At 38.2% G+C, this 23,494-nt stretch overlaps 1 protein-coding gene and 1 long non-coding RNA gene across 3 annotated transcripts in view; one reads left to right on the top strand and one right to left on the bottom strand.

The window, feature by feature from the left end:
• LOC310895126 overlaps window positions 1–5,942 on the bottom strand; it is a 34,900-nt gene extending 28,958 nt beyond the window's left edge. The window contains exon 1 of the long non-coding RNA XR_014580470.1: window positions 4,900–5,942. This is a non-coding gene — a long non-coding RNA (uncharacterized lncRNA). The remainder of the gene's footprint in view (window positions 1–4,899) is intronic.
• Window positions 1–23,494, top strand: part of HDAC9 (histone deacetylase 9) — a 479,837-nt gene that overhangs the window by 316,823 nt on the left and 139,520 nt on the right. For both annotated transcript variants that reach the window (XM_083825978.1, XM_083825977.1), the window contains 2 exons: window positions 9,063–9,240; window positions 15,821–15,954. In XM_083825978.1, the coding sequence (XP_083682104.1) occupies window positions 9,063–9,240; window positions 15,821–15,954 (312 nt within the window). The remainder of the gene's footprint in view (window positions 1–9,062; window positions 9,241–15,820; window positions 15,955–23,494) is intronic.

Raw genomic sequence — 23,494 nt, 5'->3', positions numbered from 1 at the left:
ATTATGTTCCACATTCCTTTTTAATCCTCTGGTTGTTCCTAAATCAGCAAACATAAGGGTTTCTCCCCCATTTTCAAATCGCCCATCTGGCAGTTCTAACCCTTGTTAAAAAAAAGCAAAACCTATGCTGAGAAGGATTTACTTGGAAAGTCCATAGTTTCAAGAAATGTTTAAAAGTAATCTCTAGGTGCTTATTATGTTTTTCTTTTAATTATTTGTAATTTGGTCTTGTTCTATATTAAAAAACAGAGCAGACTGTACCTGTTGACTGCAGAAATGTACATATTTACAGAACATCCCTTATATTTATGGAATAAATATATATTACTCTAAGTACATAGATCTGAAAAATATATAGTTTCTCATTTTCATCCGTAGCATCCTTCTTATATTCAATTCCTATATTTTGTAAAGTTTCAATTTATATCACCATTTCACTATATACCAAAAATTCTGCATGCGAAAATCAATGAAGTGATGAGATAAGCATTGCAGAGTAAAAGGTATTTTTGAAATAGTGTGGGATATTTTCAAATGTGTGTATATTTTCAAGAAACTGTGTGATTCTTAGTACTAACATGTTGGAGAATGGAAGTATGCTGATGTTTTCACCACACTGTAGTAAGGTGTGATATTTGGCAATCTTTCCGTCGGAAATCTTCAGAGATGTAGAAGTCCTCCAGCAAGAGACTGGAACCTGGTATTCACCAGGTTACAACCCTGATGTCACACGGGTGGCAGCAAAAATGGATGGATTGTATAAAAGAGCTTGTGTTGCAGGCAACATTAGGATGCAACATCTATGAAGGTGATCTATGGAGAGAGAACAGTTGGTAAAACACCTCTGCTACTCCTCTTCTGCTGGCCACAAGGTCAGTTGATGCTTCCCTTTCTGACTTCATGTACATCCATAAAAGTGAAAAGATATCTGCAGAGGGCTTCTATATGTCCTTGTGATATCCTTAGACATCTATGCATTGGTGTGTATGTGTTGTATATTGAATGACAAGGGTTTCCATGCGTTTTTCTTTCTATTAGACCCAAATAACTTCAATTTATTCTATAATAAAACCTGAAGTCAGCAGAGTTGCCTGTTAGACCAAAGCAAAATCTGCTTAAGTATGTAGAAAACACAGATCTTCAGCAGGGCTGCTGCTGAGTTTAGCCTGGAAGCTACTATTTCTCTGCATGCAGACCATACTAATAATACTTCACTTAAAAAGAAAACATACAGTCTGCTAAGAAACATGGTTCCCATAAACAACAGAAAAATGGTTGAAATGATCTGCATAAAGGAACACCAAGCTGACTTGCTGATACCGTTGATGAGAGTTGGTCTACATTTCCTGGAACAATGAAACAGGTTGGACAGGTGTTTTTTTCATTAATTAGTTTTGCCCAACTAGCAGTTTAATTGAATGACTGTTGGAAAGCCACTAAAATTAGGTGGCAGTAACAGTTAATTGCTAAGAATATGAAGGCTATTTATTCTTCACCTCAGTGTAAAAGAAAAACACAGTTGTTAATAATGAAAGTTAGAGCATGGCGTGGACAACTGTATTTTCTTATTGGTATTCATTTCTGCACTTCTCTGTATTCTTTTATAGAAAGTACCAAATGACTTCAGGAAAACCTTGTGGTATTTATAGTAAAAGTAATAAAGTAGCAAGAATTCTCTAAAGAGATTTGAAAAAAAAAAAGTGCACAAGACATTCAGATTATCCCTTTCTCCCCCAATCATTTATGTATTAATTTTACATCTTTGTGAGAGTCAGAGAGGTAAGACAAGATTCACCCAGAAGCGTGAGTTTTCGAGGAGATGCTGCATTTACTTTGGATATGTGCTGCACACACAACAGAGTCACTTAGCAGAAGTGACAGAAGTCAAGTACCTGCCAATGTCAGGAGTGAAGGCGGGTCTCACAGGAGCAGGAACCAGGAGAAAAAACAGAAGCTCAGCTGGACCTTTGGAATTTCCCACCAGCAGAAAGTGTTCAGCTTTCATGATCCACCTCATTGTCACTCCCAGATACCATTTCCCATCACTCCCTTCCTCTTAATCACGCCATGCTTCAACTTCCTGGCTTGCATTTCTTCACAAGGATAACTCCTCAGTCCACATAGCCACATCAATTTCTCACTTAGATAAATGCTCAGATTTTTGGAAACTCCCTATATAGGGAAAGTAACCTTTATTGTCGTCTCTTTGAGACCATAGGTCAGCAACCCACCCCTCTCCCAGTGTGACAGTAAGAGCAAGGGATAGGGTCCTGACCCTGCTATTATGTCCTAAAAACAAAGGCAAGTGGTGTGACACCAGCCCTGAAACATGCATTTTGTCACATAACCTGAGGCAGGGACGTGTCCTCTCCCACATGACTTAATGCAGGAGCACACTCTTGTCACTCCATTAGTCGTATTTGCTCTTCTCCTCCTCCTTGTCCCACAAGACAAAAGTGTTGACATTTTAATGATGCGTTTTGCCAACCCAGAGGTGCTCCTGCCCTAGAAGGGAAGGATGGCAGGGAAGGGGCAGGGAACTCTGCAGCAGCAGCTTTGCTGCCCCAGAAACAGCAGGGAAAACAAAGCTCTTGGTGAGTGGGTCACTGCACCCTAAGCAGCCACTGCAGTAGGGCCGCCCCTTTTACTAAGCCCTGCCCTGGCAACAGCTGGACTAAGCCTTTCCCCAGTTCTCAGGAACACAAGGAGAGGCAGAAGCCAGTGGGGCTGTTTTATTCAATGCAGCAACCTTATGCCAAGGCTAATCTTCTCTGCCTAGGACTCTAGGTATGGGATTTCATTCCACTGTTTTGTATCTGCACCCAAGACTCATTTGATAGGACTTCATCTCTGTTTAACCGCTTTGTAGTCAACACTGTGTTCTTAGTTTACAGAGTTGGGTTTTCTATTGCTGTAAAAATACTGACCACTTGTGAGCCAGTATACCCACATGTCTCAAGGTTAGCTGCCCTATTTCTTCCTGCCTATTCTTCTGCTTGTTCTAAATCAGTTTCTACCTATTCAATCTGTGTCTGTACTTGCTATTTATTTTTCATAAATATGCTGATTCTGAATTTGTGGCTGACTATATTTCAGATGGCAATTTTTTTTTTTTTGCAGTTTTATTGAAAGTGGTGACTATGAAAGTTTGTGGCTTTACATGTGGTTTTGTCAGAAATAGTATGGGTAGGCTTTCTCGGTCATGTGTTTTCTTTAAGTGATAGAGCAATTTAAAGGAAGACCTCCACCTGTTAATATTTAGGTTGTCTAGTTTGACAAAGATAAATCATTCCTGCACTTTCACATTTGTACACACAAATATTTTCAGGTGATCTCATGGCCTATTTTTTTCCTCATTTTTTGAGGGCAACTTTTTTTTTTTTTTTTTGAGGAGATCAGGCAGAACGGTAATTCACAGAACTACTGGGTCAAAAGAACTACAGCCTCTGCTGACATAGAACTCCTTTTGTCCTGATACTCCTTGCTTAATAATTCATCACTCTCTTCATTTTTTCCTCCACCAAGGTTAGCCCTACTAATATTTTCATGAAGTCCATACTTTTTGAAGCACTGTCAACTACCTACCTCTGAACTGCATGAGAAGTTCTTAGGTGCTCACAATTTCTGACTGAATCAGACTTTGGATGATGATGTGCTGGTTTGGGTCTCAAGCTGTCATCATAGGCACCTTAAAGCAGGGCTGAGCTCCGTTTGCTGCAAGTAGAGGCTGCCTGGCTGGATGTGGCCACTGGCCAGCCTGGGAACCCCTTGGATGCATTCAGCTACAACAACATTGGGAAGGAAGGCAGGCAGCATTGAGGGGGGCAGGACCTGAAGCTACTATGGTGCTACAGGGGTCTGGAAGAGGCTAAGGAAAAGGGCCTCCAACAGGAGCTACTGGATGAGACAAAGTAGAAGATCAGATGCCAGAAATACCCTTCAGAAGAAGGATCTGGAAGAAGAAGTGCTTTGAAGGCAACAGGTCTTCCTGCTAAGAAAGTTTTATTTTCATCCTCACTTAGGGCAAAACTTCCTGCAGCACAAATGCATTTTTCCTCTTCAGTAATAATTGGTCCTGTGGGTAATTTTCAGGAGACAACATGGAAATTATAGGGGAAAATAACCCTAGAGAACAGATTCAAAGAAACATTCTCAGAGGAAAAAGCATCATAAGTTTAGTAATATTGAAGGTTTTGGGGGCAGTGGAGAGGACAGATAGTGTGTGAATGATTTTTAACAGTTACTAGACATCAGTACACTTTTCATACCTAGCAGAGCGCCATTAGAGGCACAACAATAGAGAGCTATAAACCTGGCCACAAATATACGAGACTCTCTAAGCATTAAGCTTGCTATTAGGAATTACAGATTTTGAATTTATTGAGGGAAGTTTTCTATTGTAACAAAAAAAAAGCAAAAGCATAAGCCCTGAAGAGAAACATGTAGATATCCATACATTCTTAGGATTTTTTATGCCTATACCATAATCCTTGGACAATTAACAGCAGTTAAGCTACATATAAACATATCAAACTGAATTAAGTTAAAAAAGAAAAAAAAAGCAGAGCAGCAAAATAAATTAGGAGTGAATCCTTTTTTTTTTCCTGTACAAGACATAATATTTCAAAAGGGCACCGAATCATAGACAATTCAGCCATACTTTAATACCCAACATAGACCATCTAACAATCCAACCAAATACACTTGCAGATCACCAGTTCTCAGAGCCAGTAAAACAAGAAAGTAACTTTTATTAAAATCCTCCAAACACACACATCATTAAGCACTAAAACATAGAAATCATGTGTCTATGCATAAGGAGCATTCACACCAACCCTAATGACTTCCAGGTCCTCCTAGACAACAAATAGCAAAACAAAGAGAATAACAAATATTTACCTCCTATACCACTGAAAAGGTCATCCTCTCTTCAGATACCAATTCTAAATATCCTCCTCAAAATAATTACTGAGGGCCTGAGCTAGTTCCTTGGGAAGATGAAGAAAGACCCCCATTTGCTCCAGCCGAGGCCCTAATTGCTTGCCTCTACTAATGAACTAATCTCAGACACCTGGAACTAGCAGGCTCCATGCCGGGCTGGCAAGGCTCGGGTTACCTAAGAAATGCTCCAAACATATTCACACAAATCACTAACCCTGCAGATGTGCAAATACTGCTTTTGTCATATTGCTGGAGAGATGGACATGTGTTTGCGGTGCTGTAGCACATAAAACCCAAAGATGAATTCATTGTGTTGCACTAATCCCTTCCAGAGGCCAGGTGGGCATTTGGGGAGCCAGATAAGCATGTTGATTATCCATGTTACTCTTTGCATTAATCCACTTGTGACACAGAGTATCACAAACATTCACAGCATAAATATATAGATGGCTGGAAAATATGTATGTGAATGCCTGTTATCTGCAAAATGAAACCAAATCAGGAAGTTAGCCTAAAACTTTGGCTAAAACCTAAACAAGTCTAAACTCTGATGATGTCTAGAGTTTTTAAAATTACAGTTAAAGAATGTGGAAGTCACCTGAGGATGTAAGCAAACCCCACTGTAAGCCTTGTGAGATAAACTACTGCGCTTTTAACAATTTTTAAAAGTTTTTCGCAGGCAAACCATTTTCTGAGACCTCAGAAATTAAAGCAGGTGTCATGCAGCCTTCTATCCAACCATCCACAAATTTCTTGTCCTTCCCTGGGCTGATTATTCTGGTAAACGTGTCAAATTTTAGGTATGTGTCTGCTTTCATTTGAGGAGGGTAGAATGGTATAAGCAAAACACAGTTCATCAGAAAAATGCAAGAGAACAGGAACAGGCTCTCCTTTTGGTCTTTGACAAATTGCTAAAATGTATAGCTGGCTGGCTCTTAGGTATTTTTCACAAAGTTTGGTTAGTATTTAAAAAAAAGTACCCTCATTTGTTCGTATCCCTGAAAAATAGTGTTATTTATATTGCTTATATAGAAACAAACACCTAATCTTTTTATAAGCGAAAGAAGCAACATTTTCGTGACTTATTTACATTTGGTATTCCAAAACGTTGGTTTCCCCTTCTTCAGGATGCCAAATAAATAAATAAATAAATAATAATAATAATAAAATAAACCCACTTATTTCAGCTTCTTAAGGTCAGCCACCTAGATTAGATTTTAGACATTGATTGAATAGCTAACTTACAGCTTCACTGGATATAATTTTGCAGGCAATGTACAAGTGAAGTTCAGTTCTGAAAGTAAAAGGAACGCAGACAAGGCTTGGAGCGCCAAGTCTGTCAGCACAAAGGAAAGTCTAAAGAGAAATTGCTGTGTTCAGTATGAACCCCCAGTGATAGCTGAATTTCCAAGAAGATTTCCTTCAGAGGTATATTTAAATAACACCACTTAATGCAAACTGCCAGAATGCACAGATGCACCCTTACTAGCTTAAAGAACATTTCAATAGGGAAAAATTACTAATGTCTTCTACACTGTAGTAATTATCAGAACAGTGGGCTTAATTAATGAATTGTCATTAGTTAGTGTAAACACTGAAAGATAGCTTCAAAAATCCCTTAGACTGAAGAACTACCAGATACCATCTATTTAATAAATGTAGTGAATTTAACCTATGAGGTCGAGGAGAGCACCAGAAATAACAAACACTTTGCTGATTTCACATATGGTAGTAAAACTGTGTGTGAAGAGGGGCTTCTGCAGTTCGGTAGGAGCATGTCTTCTTCCAAACTGCTTGGCTAGCTCTCTTTGGAAAAGTAGGCAAGAGCTGGTGGATACAGTTGCATCAGGGACAATGCTGCTGTCACCACTTTACCCTGAGGTGCAGGAAGCAATTGTGCCACAGAAAGCAAAAGGCTTCTTGTGCCTTCACTGCTGAGCACTCAGACAGCATTGAGGAAAGTGAATGGTAAATCCTCACAAAGGAATTTATCTACTTCTGTTCTCCACAGTGAAAATATCCAACACAATAGCATCCATGTGTTCTTCACTTCTCCTTTCCAATTGCATGCACCCATAACAAACTTCACAAAAGATGTGTATACCTCAGAGATCAAAAAAGTCCCCTCTGAAAATCATTAGTGAAACAAAGTAAAGAAAATAAGGCACTTAGGTATTTCAGGAAAGAATTCCTGAATGTTCTGTTATGTTCTTAAGGAAAGGGAATATACAGACCTGTTCAGATACCTCCAGATATTTTCTGGAATATATAACACCATCCTGTCATCATGCATTGAAAAATAAAAAATAGTTGGGGACTGTATTTAAAGAAAGGGAAATGGTTCATGACCCCAGACCAAGACACTTCTTGTAAAACCTCTTCTGCTTACTCATATTTTCTTTCTTCATTCAGTCACTTTTGACAAGGCCTCAGGTGATTTACCCTTCCCATGACCTTGTCTTTCCACTGAAGTGGTGACCCTCAGTATTAATGTGGGTTTTGAGGCTGCATTTTAAAGCATTTGTCCTGATTTCAGCTGTTACTGATGAGCGCTCATTTTCCTAAAGGCCTCTTTTCTTGCATGCAGGGCAGACATTCTCGCTCCCCACAAGCTGGGGATTCAGTCTGCAGCTGGTGGTGGGCTGGGGTAGGTCTGGGGCGCTCCCGCCTGCCTTCCTGTACAGCCTGAGCTCTGCTTCACCTCTCCCAGTTTCCAGCAATGGCATCCTGATCTGTCCCAGAATGGCAGCATTTGGCACCACTAATTGTTACTGGGTTTAAAATAATAATAATAATAAAAGCCATATATACCATGTATATATTCCTGTGTTTATATATGTACTAGGCCTGGGTGAGGATAAATAGTGTCTGTAAATCTAAGATGGGAGTGTGAACTTCAACTGGATTTATATTGGGTTGGTCTATTCTCCCACGTGCCTGGTGACAGGACGAGGGGGAATGGGCTAAAGTTGCTCCAGGGGAGGTTTAGGTTGGATATTAGGAAGAACTTCTTTACTGAAAGGGTTGTTAGGCATTGGAATGGGCTGCCCAGGGAAGTGGTTGAGTCACCATCCCTGGAGGTCTTTAAAAGATGTTTAGATGTAGAGCTTAGTGATATGGTTTAGTGAAGGCCTTGTTAGTGTTAGGTCAGAGGTTGGACTAGATGATCTTGGAGGTCTCTTCCAACCTAGATGATTCTGTGATTCTGTGATATTGCAAACTGGCTTGGAAATCTCTTTCTTGCTTTTGCTTTCTGTTAAGGTTCTAGGACCGTATGCACAAAAAAATAAAAATTGGGAAAAAAAAAGGGGGGGTGGGGCTTGGGAAGCAATCCTGCTCTGTGGAGTGATTGAATGCAGAGGTTCCTACTGACTTCAGCATAGCCATGGTTTCAACCTTTGTCATGTCAGCAGAAGTTGTCATCTATTGACAAACAAGATGAAGATTGACATCTGCCTTTCTGCTCTGTCTCAGTCTTTTTACTCCTTCCTACCTTTCACTGAAGTGTTTAGTACTGCCTGCTGACAGAAGCAGTTATGGCCAAAAAAAAAAAAATAGGCCTGAAGTGGGATCTTACTCAACAATCCTTGGATTTCTAAATGATTTGTGAATACCGATGTTCAAAATGTTCCTGTTTTCCAGGCAGTTCTGGGAACCGAGCCCTCTGTCAAAACTTGCCTCACGGTTCCTCAGCAAATTTGGTACTGGGTAATAGGGACACTGCTCTTCGCTTTCAGTGCTCTAGGAAGATTTGATTTTAATTTGTTTGTATAGGATCATAAAGTGCATAGTCTAACACCATGTTATATATTCAAGATGTTAGAAAAAGATTGGTCTTTTATAACTCTGCATGTGAAGCTGTCTTTTCCTCTGTCAGGGAGAACTGACAGGTTGCCTGCCATCACCTCCTCTCCAGCAAAGACAGGAGCCCACAATGTCAGTGTGAAAACATCTGTTGAATGGATTTATTGACTAGGTCTTAGGTGTGCTTTTTTTTTTTTTCTCCACACTGTTTATTACAGCCCTGACCTAATGAACTTAATTTGTTGACATGTTTCCCTCAGTGTCTTACTTGATCCTGTCTCACATTTCTTTCTACTGTGCTGTTTTCTTGGCAACAGGAGTTCCTGGCGCATCGGCGTGTCCACCAGTTGCAAATCTACCAGGCTCAGATGGCTACAGTTGGCATGGCGGGATTAGATAAACATCGGCCGGTGTCCAGGACCCCACCTTCCCCCACTGACTCCGCATTACCTCACCCAGCCATGGACCAGCCCAGCCAGCATGTCTACACGACTGGTAGGATTCCCTAAAGACTGTTTTTAATAGGCAGGGCAAATGCGTTTGTTCATGTGGGATCAACAGATTTAAATGCCTCGAATAACTCCTGCAGCATTGCATTCAGTTTTAGCCCTACTGTTCCTTGGTTTTATGACACTGTACTGGCATCAAGTCAACCAGTGCAGCTGATAAATCACAGGGTTAATATTCACACAGTCATAAATTATTATCATTGACTGGCTCTGGTAATATAGCAACAGGTGCATTTTTTGTGCCTTTAGGTCATTTACAGCTTTTTCTTTCATTTCCCTATCCTCTGGCTCTTTTCTTCATGTTCTGTTTTGTAAAGAGACCACCAGTAAGTTGAAGAAAGACCACCAGTAAGTGGGAAAGCTGCAGTATAATTCTCAATGTCTTCATTTGACAAGTCAGTCTACACTGCAAGGATGGTTTCCCTACAGAAAAAGAAAAACTGTAGCACTGACTGGAAAGTGATGTCAACTACAGCTTTGGTGTCTTTCAGCACTTGTGTGGAGTCTCTACAGAGGAAGGTTTTCTGGGCTGGCCCAGCGTAATCCAATCACTTAGGGAGCATCTCCTATCAGTCTGGCCTAGACTGTCTGAAGCAGAGGGATTAGGACCTTCAGTGAAAGGAAGAAAAATGGTGACAAAAAAAGTCATTTTTATAGGTAACCCAACCTTGCAAGACATTCCATGTTTTTAAGAGTCTGAATATCAGCACAACGTTACAATACGGTTAGAAGTAAAGTTTCACTTACTCTGTGCACAAGAAAGGGGAAAATAGTACTCGGAGATACTGTTTATTCAGGTTTTTATTGTTGGAAGTAATTGTTCCTTTGCATTGGTTGGCAGAATTTGCCATGTTCTAAAAGCTAACAGTTCTTGAGGACGTGACCATGGACTGATATAGGATGGGGTCCTCAAGGGGCACTGTATGTGGCTGTGTGAGACAGTGTGCTTTCCTGCCTCTCAAATTAGAATGTGAACCTGGAAAGCAAAAGATTATTATCTTAAAGAAAAACAAAACAAACAAACAAAAACAAAAGAAAAAGAGATGTCCTAAAAGCACTGGCGAATGGGTACAAGGTGACATTCAAAAATGAAAGAAAGAATTTCTTCTGTACATATACTGTCAATTTAGGAATTTCACTTGTTGGGTAAGAAACATTTGGACTGTACAGATAGAAACCCGCTAATTCACTTTCCATGAGTTTCTGCAAAAAGACCAGCTGTGTAGAGACAGTATTATTAGGCCAGGCCACTGTTTTTCTTGTTGTGGTTCATAGAGTCCCCAAGACATTGTAAACTCATTCTGAAAGACTCACAGAAGACAACAAAAGCAAGCTCACTGTGTATAGTCTTCAAAGTCCCGTTCAAAAATCTGCAGTTTCACTGGAAATGTTGAATAGGGTTGCAAATTTAAAGGCTGCTGTTTGAGTCTGATTGCTAAAGTTTACTGACACCTCCTGTTACAAATCCCCAGATAGGGGACCAGGGCCAGGTGGGTAACATATATCCAGGGATTTGTGGCATCACCAGTGGAACTGTTTAAATGAGAAAATGTGAATATCAGATGGAGAGTAATAGAGGGAATAAAATGATGTAGGACAGACACTCAGTGCAGACGGTGTTGGGAAGTGTGACATACCAGGCACAAATGGCTCATTATTCAGCAAAAGGGAGCCTGATGGGGTTCTGCAGTGGAAATACAGATAGTGCATATGCAGAGTCAAGGCATATTAAAATCAGGCAGGCAATTTAACCTTGTTCTTTTAGTAAAGCATTGCTATATGAACCACAGCACTGGAAAGAAAAAGAAAGAACCAATGTTGCTTATTCCACCTGAGATTCTCAATACTTCATTGAGCTCCCTTCTCTAAATAGGAAACAATTTTTTATTGAATCCTTGTTTTTTTCTTTTGTTAAAACTCTTTTTTCCTTCCACCTCTTTTTCAAGATAGTCACCTCTTATTAAAGATAAAATCCTCCCATTCCCACATTCCCTATGACTTCATTCCTTTTATAATAATTATGCTTCTCTGATTGATGTCTGTACTTTCACTTAGTGTTTATATCCCCCATGTACTGGCTGAAGAAGACATAGTTCAGTGCTATAGCTGTTTCCAAGCTGTGCCTATGCTAACTGGCCAGCCTATACCTCATGGCTGAATGACCAGTCTGGTAATCCAACAGTGCCTACAAGTGCTGCATTCACAATGAAGCATTTCCTTTCTATTGGAAGAAAATCCCTTTCTCTAACACTCTTCAGGCTTACAAACATATATAACCTTTATCAGTGCAGTTTCTGAGTATGTTGAAGATAATTTTGTACTATAAGATTATCAATTTTGGATTGACATTGCACAGAGGCCTTGCAACACCAATTCGGTTTCTGTGAATAGTTATATATATAAAGTATTAGCACATGATGTAGTATGGTATGATTTGGTAAGATATTTTATAGAATGGCTTCACTTGTGAATCATTTCTCCTGAGTCTGGATGGTATCCTGGCATATATTCTTTACTCAGTGGAAAAAAAGAAAATGAGATAGAGTTTTTATCTATTATTTTACAGCCTTTCCTAATTGCTTTGGGATGAAAGCCCTGAGCAACCTGGTCTGGTCACAGTGCTGACCTGCTCTGAGCAAAGGGACCTCTAGGGACCTCTTCCAGCCTGAGCTATCCCATGGTTCTATGATTTGCTCCCTTAAGAAAGCACGAAATGAAACCAGCCATTACCCACAGCAAATGCTACACTACCCTTTTTAAAACTGTGCAGAGAAGGACTGGGTGGGTAGAAAGGGTGAAAATTCTCATACAGCACAAAGTGAGGTCAAATTCTGGTCTTAGAAATTAAAGTAAAAACACCTCCATGATTTGAATTATTTCATATTGCATCTTTTCCTATTTAAGGACAAATATGCTTAGAAGAGTAAAAAAGGTAAAAGGAAAACTGCTGTTGCAAAACATTACACCAGCATCAAAATAAGCCTGTATTATTATTAGTCATGAGAGAAAATGCTTTTGGCCAAATATCTGAAGAGAATCAGAAAGGTGATGGTTGTGAGAGATGTGTACAATATATATGCAGTATGTGCACAAATAGGAAGTTAAAGATGGAAAAAATATAAACTATTCCTGATGCTCACCTAGATGGTTTGAACAATATTTGGTATTACTTAGTTCAGATTATTCTTCTGAATAGTTAATTAGATGCTCTTCCCTTGGATTTTCTTATTGGTACTACTGTTCTCCAGGACATTTTACTTTCTTCAAAGCATTCTGTTAGCCAACACATTTTCAGGTCTCCTGATCTCCCCTTTGTTCAAAATATTATTAGAAGAAGTTGATCCAAATAAAGAATTTTGGTGAAGAATGAGTGTTTGGGAGTCCCCACTAGGGAGATCTTGATTTTTCTGACTTAGTGCAAATTCAATTTCTTTTGTCCTGTGTCCTCTATCATTATATGGTTCAGTGGTGCAACCATTTCAGTCTGTCATCAGGGCCACATTCTGACCTCAATAATATTGGTGTAAATCCAGAATAAATCCATCAGTCTCAGTGGAGCTGCTCAGATTTACACAAGGAATCTGAGAGCAGAATCTGGCTGTAGGCATTTCTTCTAGAGAGACAGAATAACCATCTTTTATTAATATTTCACAGCAGTCTGCAATTGAAAACAGTTGTCTCTCCCTCTCTCTCTCTTTCTTTTGTGGGGGTGGGGAGACTATTGGCTGAATCCTGTTAGGGAAATCCTACAGGCTATTTTTAGCAGTAAGCTCTACTGCTGCATTGTGGTATTGTACCCAGCACATGTGCTGTATGACCAGCAGCCATACATCAGAATTACTTGCACATCCTAAATCAATTTAGATGCTTGCAATAAATGAAAACATATATCTCAGCCTTTTCTTAAGTCAAATAATCTTGTTTAGAAATAATTTCTTGCACTTTCTGGTGTGAATATCTTGCTGTTTAAAAGTTTGGAATTGAAGCTTCTACCATGCAATACTGACCTGACCAGTTAAAATGATTTTTGATTTGGACAAAGTAATTCACATACGACAAAATGACATTTTTATTTATTTTCTATTTGGGAAAAATTATTAATGCATTAAGAAAGGGATGCCTATATCTGTCTATATCTATGTCTACCTATATCTATATCTATATCATCTATATCTATATTATATCTATATCTATATCTATACCTATATCTATATAATCTGTATCTATGTTATATCTATATCTATATCATCTATCTCTATCTATGTCTATCTATATCTATAGAATCTATATATCATCTAATCTATATCTAATCTATCTCTATGCCTATATCTATACCTATATCATATATATCTACCTATATCGATATCATCTTAGGCATTCTGCATTTCACTTCAAAACCTCTGTTTAGTTTCACCCCGATACAGTATTCAAAAAGTGTCATTATTACATAATTTCTTGATTCTGTATATTACTAACATAATAAAACATACTTTTTTTATTTCTATTAACTGCAGTTTGGACTATGCAAATCTAAGCCTATAGGGAACATTCATAATTGGAATAATACGATGGCTGAAAGAGTGGCAGACAAGAGATACTTTCAACTTTGAACTACTCTTGTCAACATTTAACAACATGTTTCCATCGAAGTCCATTGGATATAAGTGCCTGCTTTGCCTAAGTGCTTCTGAAAATCCTGATGCATGTCCATTTAGCATTTAAACACCTCCCCTGTTGGTCAAAGGGATGGGAGGGAAGGTTTTCTTAGTTAATATTATAATGACCACTGCCAATTGTACAATCTGTGTATGCAATAGACAGTAGAAGTCAGAGCTTTGGGTGCCAAGAAAAGGAAAGCTAGATATGTAAGCATGCATCTATTTGCATGCACATTTGGTGTTTCAAATAACTTATAAGACCTGATGATAGAGCAGCAAAGCTTATAAACTGTGCAGCGCAAATAAGTGCAAAGAAAGGAAATTATTAAGTGCTTTGGCAATGCCAGCAGAGATTTTAAGCTGCATTAGTTTATTAGTTCCAGATTTTCACTGGTTCTTTTTTATTATTTAAAAGAAAACAAACCAAAAAAATAAGTACAAGAATTTATTGCCAATGCACTATTTTGTTTGTTGGATAACTGTTTAGCATAAAACCAGTCATGCTACATGTAGGTATTATTTTTCTGTTCTCCTTATGCTAAACATGATTGTCATATTATCATTTTGACTTAAATAGCAAGATCCCAAAGGATCAGTTCTAAAGTGCATGAGCTAAGTAATATGACAGCATAAATATTTCTAGAGCAGCATAATTTAAAAATTCTGGCTTCTAACTGAATTTTCTCAGAACCTTAACTTCGCATTACCCACAATGTATACAGACTCCTATTCAGCAAAATTTTTAAACGCTTTAATAAAGTTCAATATCCATTCAAGAACTTTGCTGAATAAGGGCAGTATTGAGCATGTTGTTGAATCTGGACTTTAATTTTGTATTTTCTTCACTGGCTGACTTTTCAGTAGCAGGCTAACACAATTTTCCCAGAACTGTGTTGGCATCCCAGCAGTGATGGCACATAAGAAAGAAGTTTTGAATGCCAAATTTTGCAGCTTGAAGAAGTTGTTAATTTGAGTCCCTTTCAATTGTAAGGGGAAGAAAAATCCAAATGTTTCCCAAATGAAAATGGTTCACAGGGGTATTTTTTGTTCCAGACATTTCTGAGGGACATGCAAACAATAAGTAAATAAATAGCATTATTTTTCAGTGTCCTAGACTTGGTTTAAGAGCCTTGAAAACCAAAGATTAGTTTTCAAGCCTACTCTCTAGAATTTCTCTTTTGCTCTTAACACACAGCTACAGAGCAATGTGATATTGATACCTCTGTGGTATAAAGTTGTTCTGTCCTTGGCTAAATGAGCATATAAAATTCCAAAGGACCCTTGCATTGCAGTCTAACAACAGGATTTGGTCCTAATTGTGTAGTGAGTGGAAGTTTTCTTTTTAATGAAAAATGACTCTGGCTGCTACTGCTGTATCTCTCTGAAGTTTCCACCTGATATGCTTTTGACTTAATATAGTATCAGTTAAGCAGTACAAATACAGAGTAGCATTGTCATTGTAAAAATTATTTTAAAAGTTGTTTTTCTGAGTGGTTTTCCTTAGACTGGTATGAATAAACAACATTTTCTTGTTGTATAGATGTTGATTAACAACCTTAACTGGCTTTATCCACTAGATATAGAGAAAATAACTGATTCAGTAACGACTCATTTTTTTCTAGCCGTAAAAGATTTAACAAGGCACCACCCATTTTCCTTTCTTCTTGACAGTTGTGGTTTTAGTATAGTTTCTTGAACATTATTTTTTACTTTCTCAGTATGACAAGATAGAACTTTTAAGTCAAAATTCACAGTCTCGCAAAGAAAATAGCATTTAAGATCCAGAATTTTCATCTTTCTCCAACTGACAAATAAAATCCAGTTGTGCTATAGTATGCGTGACCTGAGACTATATAACTTGCATTTGTTTTACTCACGGTTTCTTATTGTGTTGTCTTTGTACTGAAGGTGTTGTATATGACAGTCTGATGCTGAAGCACCAGTGTATGTGTGGCAACTACGCTAATCACCCTGAGCATGCTGGAAGGATCCAAAGCATCTGGTCGAGGCTGCAAGAAACTGGGTTGCTAAACAAGTGTGAGGTAATAAAAGATAAAGACCAGATACTTGACTTTTTAAAGTAAATGGAAAAATTATTAAGTCCTAAATATGTCTTAATTCTGTAAGAATAGAGTGAATTAACATCGAATTATTTGGATTTACCTGGTGATATTAAAATAGCACATTTTAGGAAAGCACACTTTCCAAGCAGAAAACGAATAATTTGCACCATAGACGTCATATCCATATGCATAAGAACCTAAAATTCAGGCATAACTCTGCTCCCCGCCTTGATATAGGAATTTAGAATGACAGAATCAAATGGCAACTGCAGAACTTTCAATAGAACAGTTCTCAATTTCTTGAAGCAGCTAACAATTTTTTACTTCTGTAGTAGTAAAGAGCACTGCTTGTTTATATGTAGTTTCTATCAGTCCATAAGCACACTGAATCTTCTCTTATTTCAGGCTACAAATTGTTTTCAAAAGCATTTTAATTTTCCTGGAGTACAATGGGTGCCAAGTCAAAAGAACGAGGCATTCAAAGTGCAATCTTCTAGATAACATCAAAGCAAAAGCGAAGCTTTCTTCTATTTTGATTTCCCTCAAAAAATCATGTATTAAAATATCATGCATAAAGCAAACATGGGCTCTCAGGTTCGTATATGTCTTGGGTTACTGAAAAACAACTTTTCCTACCACTCACTGCTTCCTGCCAGTTGTGCAGCACTGTCAACTTCTGCAGAAGCCTGTGGCAAACGAGGGTGCTTACTGCACTGCAGCACAAGTCAACAAAGTTCAACAGAAGTCTGCTTATGTTTTCAGGATTTCCAAATTGTCAGGATTCATATACTCTCTTTTTGTTTTTGATATTTATTTATTTATTTATTTATTTATTTTGGTTTTTTTTTGAGTTACTTTTCTTTAAATACTTAGGTTTTTACAAACCCAAAGGAACAGGTACAATAGCCCCCCCCCCCCTTTTTTTTTTTTTTTTTAGTTATTAGTGGCTGTACACAAAGAGTATTCTGCCTAGTATACTGGGCAGTGAGATATTGCAAGGACTAGAAAAGGATTTGTTGTATACAATCATTTAACTAGATGGCAGCACTCTAACAGGCTACTGTTGTTTTTTAGCTTTGATAATTTTTTCAATCTTCAAGAAGACATTCTTTCAGCAAAGTCCTTGAGGCCACATATCACACAAGTGGTTTCACTGATGGGATCACATAATTAAGGAGTAAGTTAAACACCCAGTTGAGTGCTTTACTAAATGAAGGCCTAGATACCTTATTGACTCAGGACCCGTATTATACAGAAAAGACAAAAGAGGGCAAACAAGTAAAATGCAATGTGCTACTATGTATTACTTTCTTTAGCAATAAACAGATATTGCTGAACAATAAATTGTATAGGTCTGGAAAAGGTAAATTGGTAAAGTAGTACAGATTAGTTCTGAGGTGCAGGCCAGTTTCTTGGAAGACATATGGCTTTCTCTTACAATTCTGCAATTTCAAATATTGAATTATAGCCCATTAGGTCCTACAAAATCCAAAGAAAGGGCAGAAAAGAAATAAATAATTTAATGTTGAATGGCATTCAGTTAATTTTGACTCCCATTGTGTGCTTTGAAATGAAGCTGGAATGTGAAATGAGCTGTCAAAATGTAAACTGTGATAAAATCTTGAGGAAGTTCTGTGTGAAGTTCATGCATAGAACTGGTGTTTATCTTGATCCTGTTATGTAGTGAAAGGCAGGATTATATCTGATGATGTAATCCATCCTTTGCTTCACTGAATTCTCTAGCATTTGCTTGATATCAAGCACATCCTTAAATCTGCTCACTTTTAAAAATATAGAAGGGTTGAAGTGATTTGCTTCAACGGTACTTGGATTCTTTAGAAAAGTTATTCAGCTGAATATATGACTCATGTCACTAAAGGAGTGGTTATTGCATTATTCAAGAAATAGTGAGTTAATACCATTAAATGTGTTCTGGAATATACCACGTTGAGGTTGCAGAGCCAAAGCATCACTTGCTCACTGTCTCTTTTACTGACTTCTGAATGCTCCCTCATGGACATTAGTATTTCTTAATATAATTTCTCAATATAGTTTCCCAGAGTTTCTGTCAGAAGGAGTGGGGGGATGGGGGGAGGTTTTACCACATGCAGTGCCTCATGCATCAAGTCTGAAGGACAGCTTAGGAGCAGCAACCTGCAACAGCTAGTTAGCAAAATCTCTGCAGCAACTATAAACTTTTTTTTTTTTTTAATTAAAAAATAATCCCACAAATGGACTGCATTTCCACTTTTGCTTGATGAGAAGTTCCAGGATCAAATCCAGTTCAGTCAGGTGTAGCACAGATCTCTTACCTTGCAACGTGTGCATCCTTAGTCATAGGAGTGTGCCAGGGGACCCTCCCTATTTTCTTATTCTAGCAAGAAACCTTTATGTAAATGAAAAATCTATTTCTATATGATCTTTTTTATCTCTGTCAGGGAACAAAACATGGTCTCTAAACCATGTAGCGAGGATTAACCCCTCTCATGCACCTCATATCTCTGGCCCTGGAGAGATGAAGAGCACAGAGAAGCCAGGCATTGCCAGCTGGGCATGGGATAATGGAAGTCATACATACTGGGCTGACACCGGACTCATTGCAGTTAATAGATTAATCTAGATAGGTTAATATAGACTTAACCCACTGACTGTATATATTGCTCACATTGTCCTCATTTATAGCAAATTTAAAATATAGCTTGATAAAATCATAACAACACTTGACTAGGTTACTCAAAACTGTATCTTCACTACAAAATAAAACGTGCCTGGGACTGTTCTTCACCACTGTGGCCAACTGGCATGGAAAAGCCCATTTTTCATACTATCAGGAGTGCTCCCTGGCCCATGCCAGTGCCCCAGCCATGTCTGGGAGGTTTTTGGGAGAGTGTTAGTTTGCTGCTCAGCCAAAACGGTGTGAAGGACCACTTTAGCAATTTAATAGTACAGATGATTGTGTTCCTCTGCCTGGGAATGTTTCCTGGCACTGCTTAATTTACTGCTGCATATATAGCCAAAAGGACTTGTTTCTCCAGACTGTATTTTGTCTTTCTAGCCATAGATCTTTGAGCTCTAGAATTATTCAAACAAGGTTAATAGGATTCTTGCTAAATCAAGAATCTAGTTCTAGCTTTTGGAATATTTATTTTTTGTTTGTTTTAAATCCTATCGTTTTTCCAAATGCATAGATTACTTCCCCCATTGTTTTTCCCAAGTTGAAAGAGAAAAACATTTAGATCACGGCCAGCCCTGGAGAGTGGGACCTGAGACACCAGTCCCTGACTGAGCCCAGGACAAGAAGGTGCAATCATTACCCCCTGTACTGGACTTTTTTATAGTCCTGGTATTTAAGAAATGTATTGGGAAAGTACAATTTGGTTATAATATTTTTTCATTAGGTTAGCAGTGTTGTGTATGTTTCTGAAATATCTGTTCTGTGTTTGGTAAAAGTTGACCAATGCAGAACAGACAGCTGTGAAATGCAGCCCCAGAACAGGGCAGCTAAAAGACTGGCATAAGAACAGCCATTACCTTTTTTTTTGTATTTTTTTTTTTGATTTTGGAATTTTCTCTTTGTAAAGAACGATGCATAGCTGCCTTACCTTTGGGACAAAAGAAAGACTGAGTTTTGTTTTGGTAGTGGTGTCTGCTTTCCACTTGTTCTATGGAGAGGAAGTATTTACCTAGCTCCTGTGGGGCCATAATTTACACACACATGACTGGCATTAGGCTATACTGATCAACAGTTTTAGAAAAGAAAAGAAGAAAGTAGACAAGGTCCCACTTCATGCTCTCACCTCTACTTCCTATAGGGACTGTGGTCCAGCAACATTTTCCTTTTCAGCCTGGAATTTGATATGAATATGGGTAATTTTCTGGAACGAAGACATTTTACACCTCCTGCTGTTCACATCTCATGGACCAAAGGGGACAGAATGAAAGAATTAAAAGTTTTACAAACCTTTGAGTCTGCCAGATCACATGGACCAAAATATATCAAAAAATTCCATCCTCTGAGCCTCAGTTTACCACTAAAGAAGAAATAACACAGGCAAGTCTATAAAGACACTTTAAGAGCAAAAATCTTTGCAGTATTGAACATACTCAGGTTAGGCACTGGAAGCCCAAAACACATGAAGATAATAACTGCATCTTTCTGTGTGTGTATGAATGATATACCTGTAATTTCCTCATAAGGAAGAGAGAGAGTGATGTGGGTGTACTGACTGGCAAAATATCCATGTTATCTCTTATCTTATTTTTTCAAAATAAGAGAGAATTTAACAATTATGAGAAATCTCAGAAAAGAAAGAAACATGCTGAAGACCTTGTTTACAAACTGAATAACCTGAGAGAATCTGAGACACTGTCTCCATACAAATAGCTGCAGTAAAGGCAATGGTCATCTTATATTGACAGACCTGAGTGAGAAATATTGCTTAAGCTGTGTCAACAATTCCTGTTAGTTTAGCAGAGAGAAACAGGCAGTGTCACCTTTGTCTTTTTGAATCTCTTACCATGCAAGAGTTTAGTCTGCTGAAAGTTTAACCAAAATCTCTAGGTTAACAGAGGTTATCTATGTGAAACTTTAATGATCTATTTTAAGCAGGAGACCAGACGAGACGGTCCTCTTTGACCTTAAATTCTATGAAAGGTGAAAGCATTTTCCTGTTGTGGGGAGAATAACTTTCTGGTTCTGGACTGTTTTTTTGAAGTGCTTAGGTGCATTTTGCTCTCCTGGGATGTGCAAATGTGTCTGCTGATGAGGGGACCTGCATATGGCAGAGGAGGGAACCAACACACAAATTGCTACACACGTTAGAAAAGAATGACTTGCCTTTCTACTATGGATGTATGACCAAACACGCCCTTTCAAGTTCCCCAAATGAAACAAATATGGTCCAAAAGTTCTCCTATGCTATTTCACCTTTTTCATCAGCTTTATGTCATTTTTCTGCTTTCTAGTACACTTTAGGCTTTTGATGTTACCAAGGGCAAAGAAAATGAAAAAAGACATATTAAAATAGAAAAGATGTGGATAAAAATGTACGTCTAAAGTTATACAGATGCATATGTTATGTTGTCTAATAGCTCATGCCAGCAAGAGACAGAAACTTGCTTTACATAACTAAAGTTATATGATTCCAGACTCTGGTAATAGACTTACGGCATGTACTTTTATAAATCTGCTAAATCCTGACATCATTGTGGAAGAAGAATTGTTCTTATTATTACAGGTCATTTTTAGTATCACTTTTTTTTGTGTGTGCGTGTGTGTGTGCGTGTGTGTAAACTTAAGATAGCTATAATTTTAATGTTATTCAAAATGGATTGACCTGCAGAGATACAGAAAAGGTGGGATGAAAGGAACTATAAATGAGGAGTTGTGAATACAGAAACAGTGCAGACATGCACTCTTTACATTTCCCTTTCCTCCTGCCATTTACTGTGTAAAGGAAATGTGCGTGCTAATGTTCAGTGTTGTAGCTGGAGAAGCCTTGGAGAAAGGGCAGCTTGGCTGTTGGCTGCATCTTGAGGACCTTACTGTCAGGAGTAGCCTGAAGTAGGCTGCTAGATGCTATTTGGTTTCTTCAACAAGCATATTTCTACACAACCTGTTTCTTCCTAGAGAACGTGGCTGGCAATATTGGGTACTAGGTAGCTCCTCAGCAAAATACTCTCCACTCTGGTTCATTCTGGGGAGGCCAATTAGAGACCCTACCCAGTTAGTGTACAGCTATAGGATGCCACAGAGCTCCCCATTATAAGAATAACGTCTGGCTGTGGGTCTTCTTGTAGTTAAAGTGGTACAGCATTTAACAGCACTTAAAAAGAGACAGTTAACTGTCTTAAGCATGTCCTATAGAGCTTTTGTGTAACTTGGAGAAAATATATGACCAGAGGATTTTACTCGAGGTTCTTTGATGTCACCTTCATAAATTACCCCTATACTTTTCTTACACATTTGTTTTAGCTGTCCTAGAAACTAACCCTCCTTCCCTGTTTTGCTGTGAGGAACTGGGTATAAAGATTTTAAGCAGCTGATCAGAAACATAGACATTAATGAGAATAGATGAATGAATAAATGTTACCAGTCACCTCGCTTGTGAAGAAAAACACTTCATCTGACCCAGAAGAACTATTATAGAGTGTACTGACTCCATGAAGTAACATAATGTGCTGATTTTGATTGTGCAACTGTGTGTTAAAAGGATGTGAGTGCACTGCTACAAATTCTCATGTGAGACTGGGAGAGGCCTGAAGAAAGTAGCGATGAAAAAAGGGTTTATTAAGTCATTTAGTTCTTGGATCATTCCTTTAAATGTTTTTTTCCACTGCTGTGTTCAGTCCACTTTTAAACACTACAAGAAATAGGGCTTCCACCATTTCCCTGGAGGGGAGCTCGTTCACAGTCATCTAGATCTAACTCTTAGGACATTTTGCCTGGTTAGTTAGAAAAAATTGCTACTGCCGAGCTCAGTATAAATTGTGCTTGGTTCTCTCCTAACATCCCCGTACCCACCACCCAGCAGCTCCTTTTGTCCTCACATTCTCTTTAATATTTATGATATCACTTTCTCCCAGTGAAGAGGTTGGTGCTTCTGGTTGTGCATAAGTAGGTGATGGATATAATAAGAATGACAACTTAAACTCTAAAAAAATAGATGTGAACAATATTTCTGTGACAGGTTAATCAGTCTAGTAAAACTAGGTCAGTCTATTTAGATAACTCCTGTACCTGTTTATTTGTAGACCTTGACAGTCAGATGGATCCACAGTCAAACTTGTGAGAGGTTTTGCCCCAGATGTTCATAATGACCAGCTCTGCAAACAGAGTCTAGGACATTAAAAACAGTCCATTTTCTCTTTGTGTTATGAACAGGAAAGATGATCTTGGGACCCGAACTTTGTTGACAGTGCTGTTTATTATGCCCAAACCTGAACAAAATCTGCTTCATGTTGCTGTGTTTGCAAAAGCACTAACACAGGCAGAGAAGTAAATATTTCTATGACACTCTGTAACTCCTAATACATACAAGGAACTGACCTGGTGAATAAGAAAATGTTAGTTTTATCTTTTCTTCCTTCTTTCCTATCTGCCTTTTTTTTTTTTTTCTAAACTGATTAAATTTATAGAATTGATTTATAGAAATAGTCCTTTTTTTAACACTGATTTAAGTGGGGAGAGTACAAGCTGGTGAAACAGTTAAAGAGACAAACTTCACTTGCAAAAACATAACAAAGCAAGTGAGTCAGTATCTGCAACAGAAAAAATGATCCTGGAAGATCAAACGTACATTAAAAAAAAAAAAGATATGGAAATATTTTATTGAAGAGCTTACACGTTAATTTTCTTCCTCTCTCTGGCTCTCCTCACTGTAATCATCCTCTCCCAGCAGCATAAATTGCAGGTATGATAATAACACAAAAAACATTAATGCATACTCAAAACACACTGCAGATTACAAGTGTGAATAAAGTTTTGTTTTCTAAACTAGAAATTTTCTAGCCAACTCTC

Source organism: Anser anser (genome assembly GCF_964211835.1).
Source record: "Anser anser genome assembly, chromosome: 2".
NCBI lineage: Eukaryota > Metazoa > Chordata > Aves > Anseriformes > Anatidae > Anser > Anser anser.
This window is presented reverse-complemented; position numbering and strand designations above follow the sequence as displayed.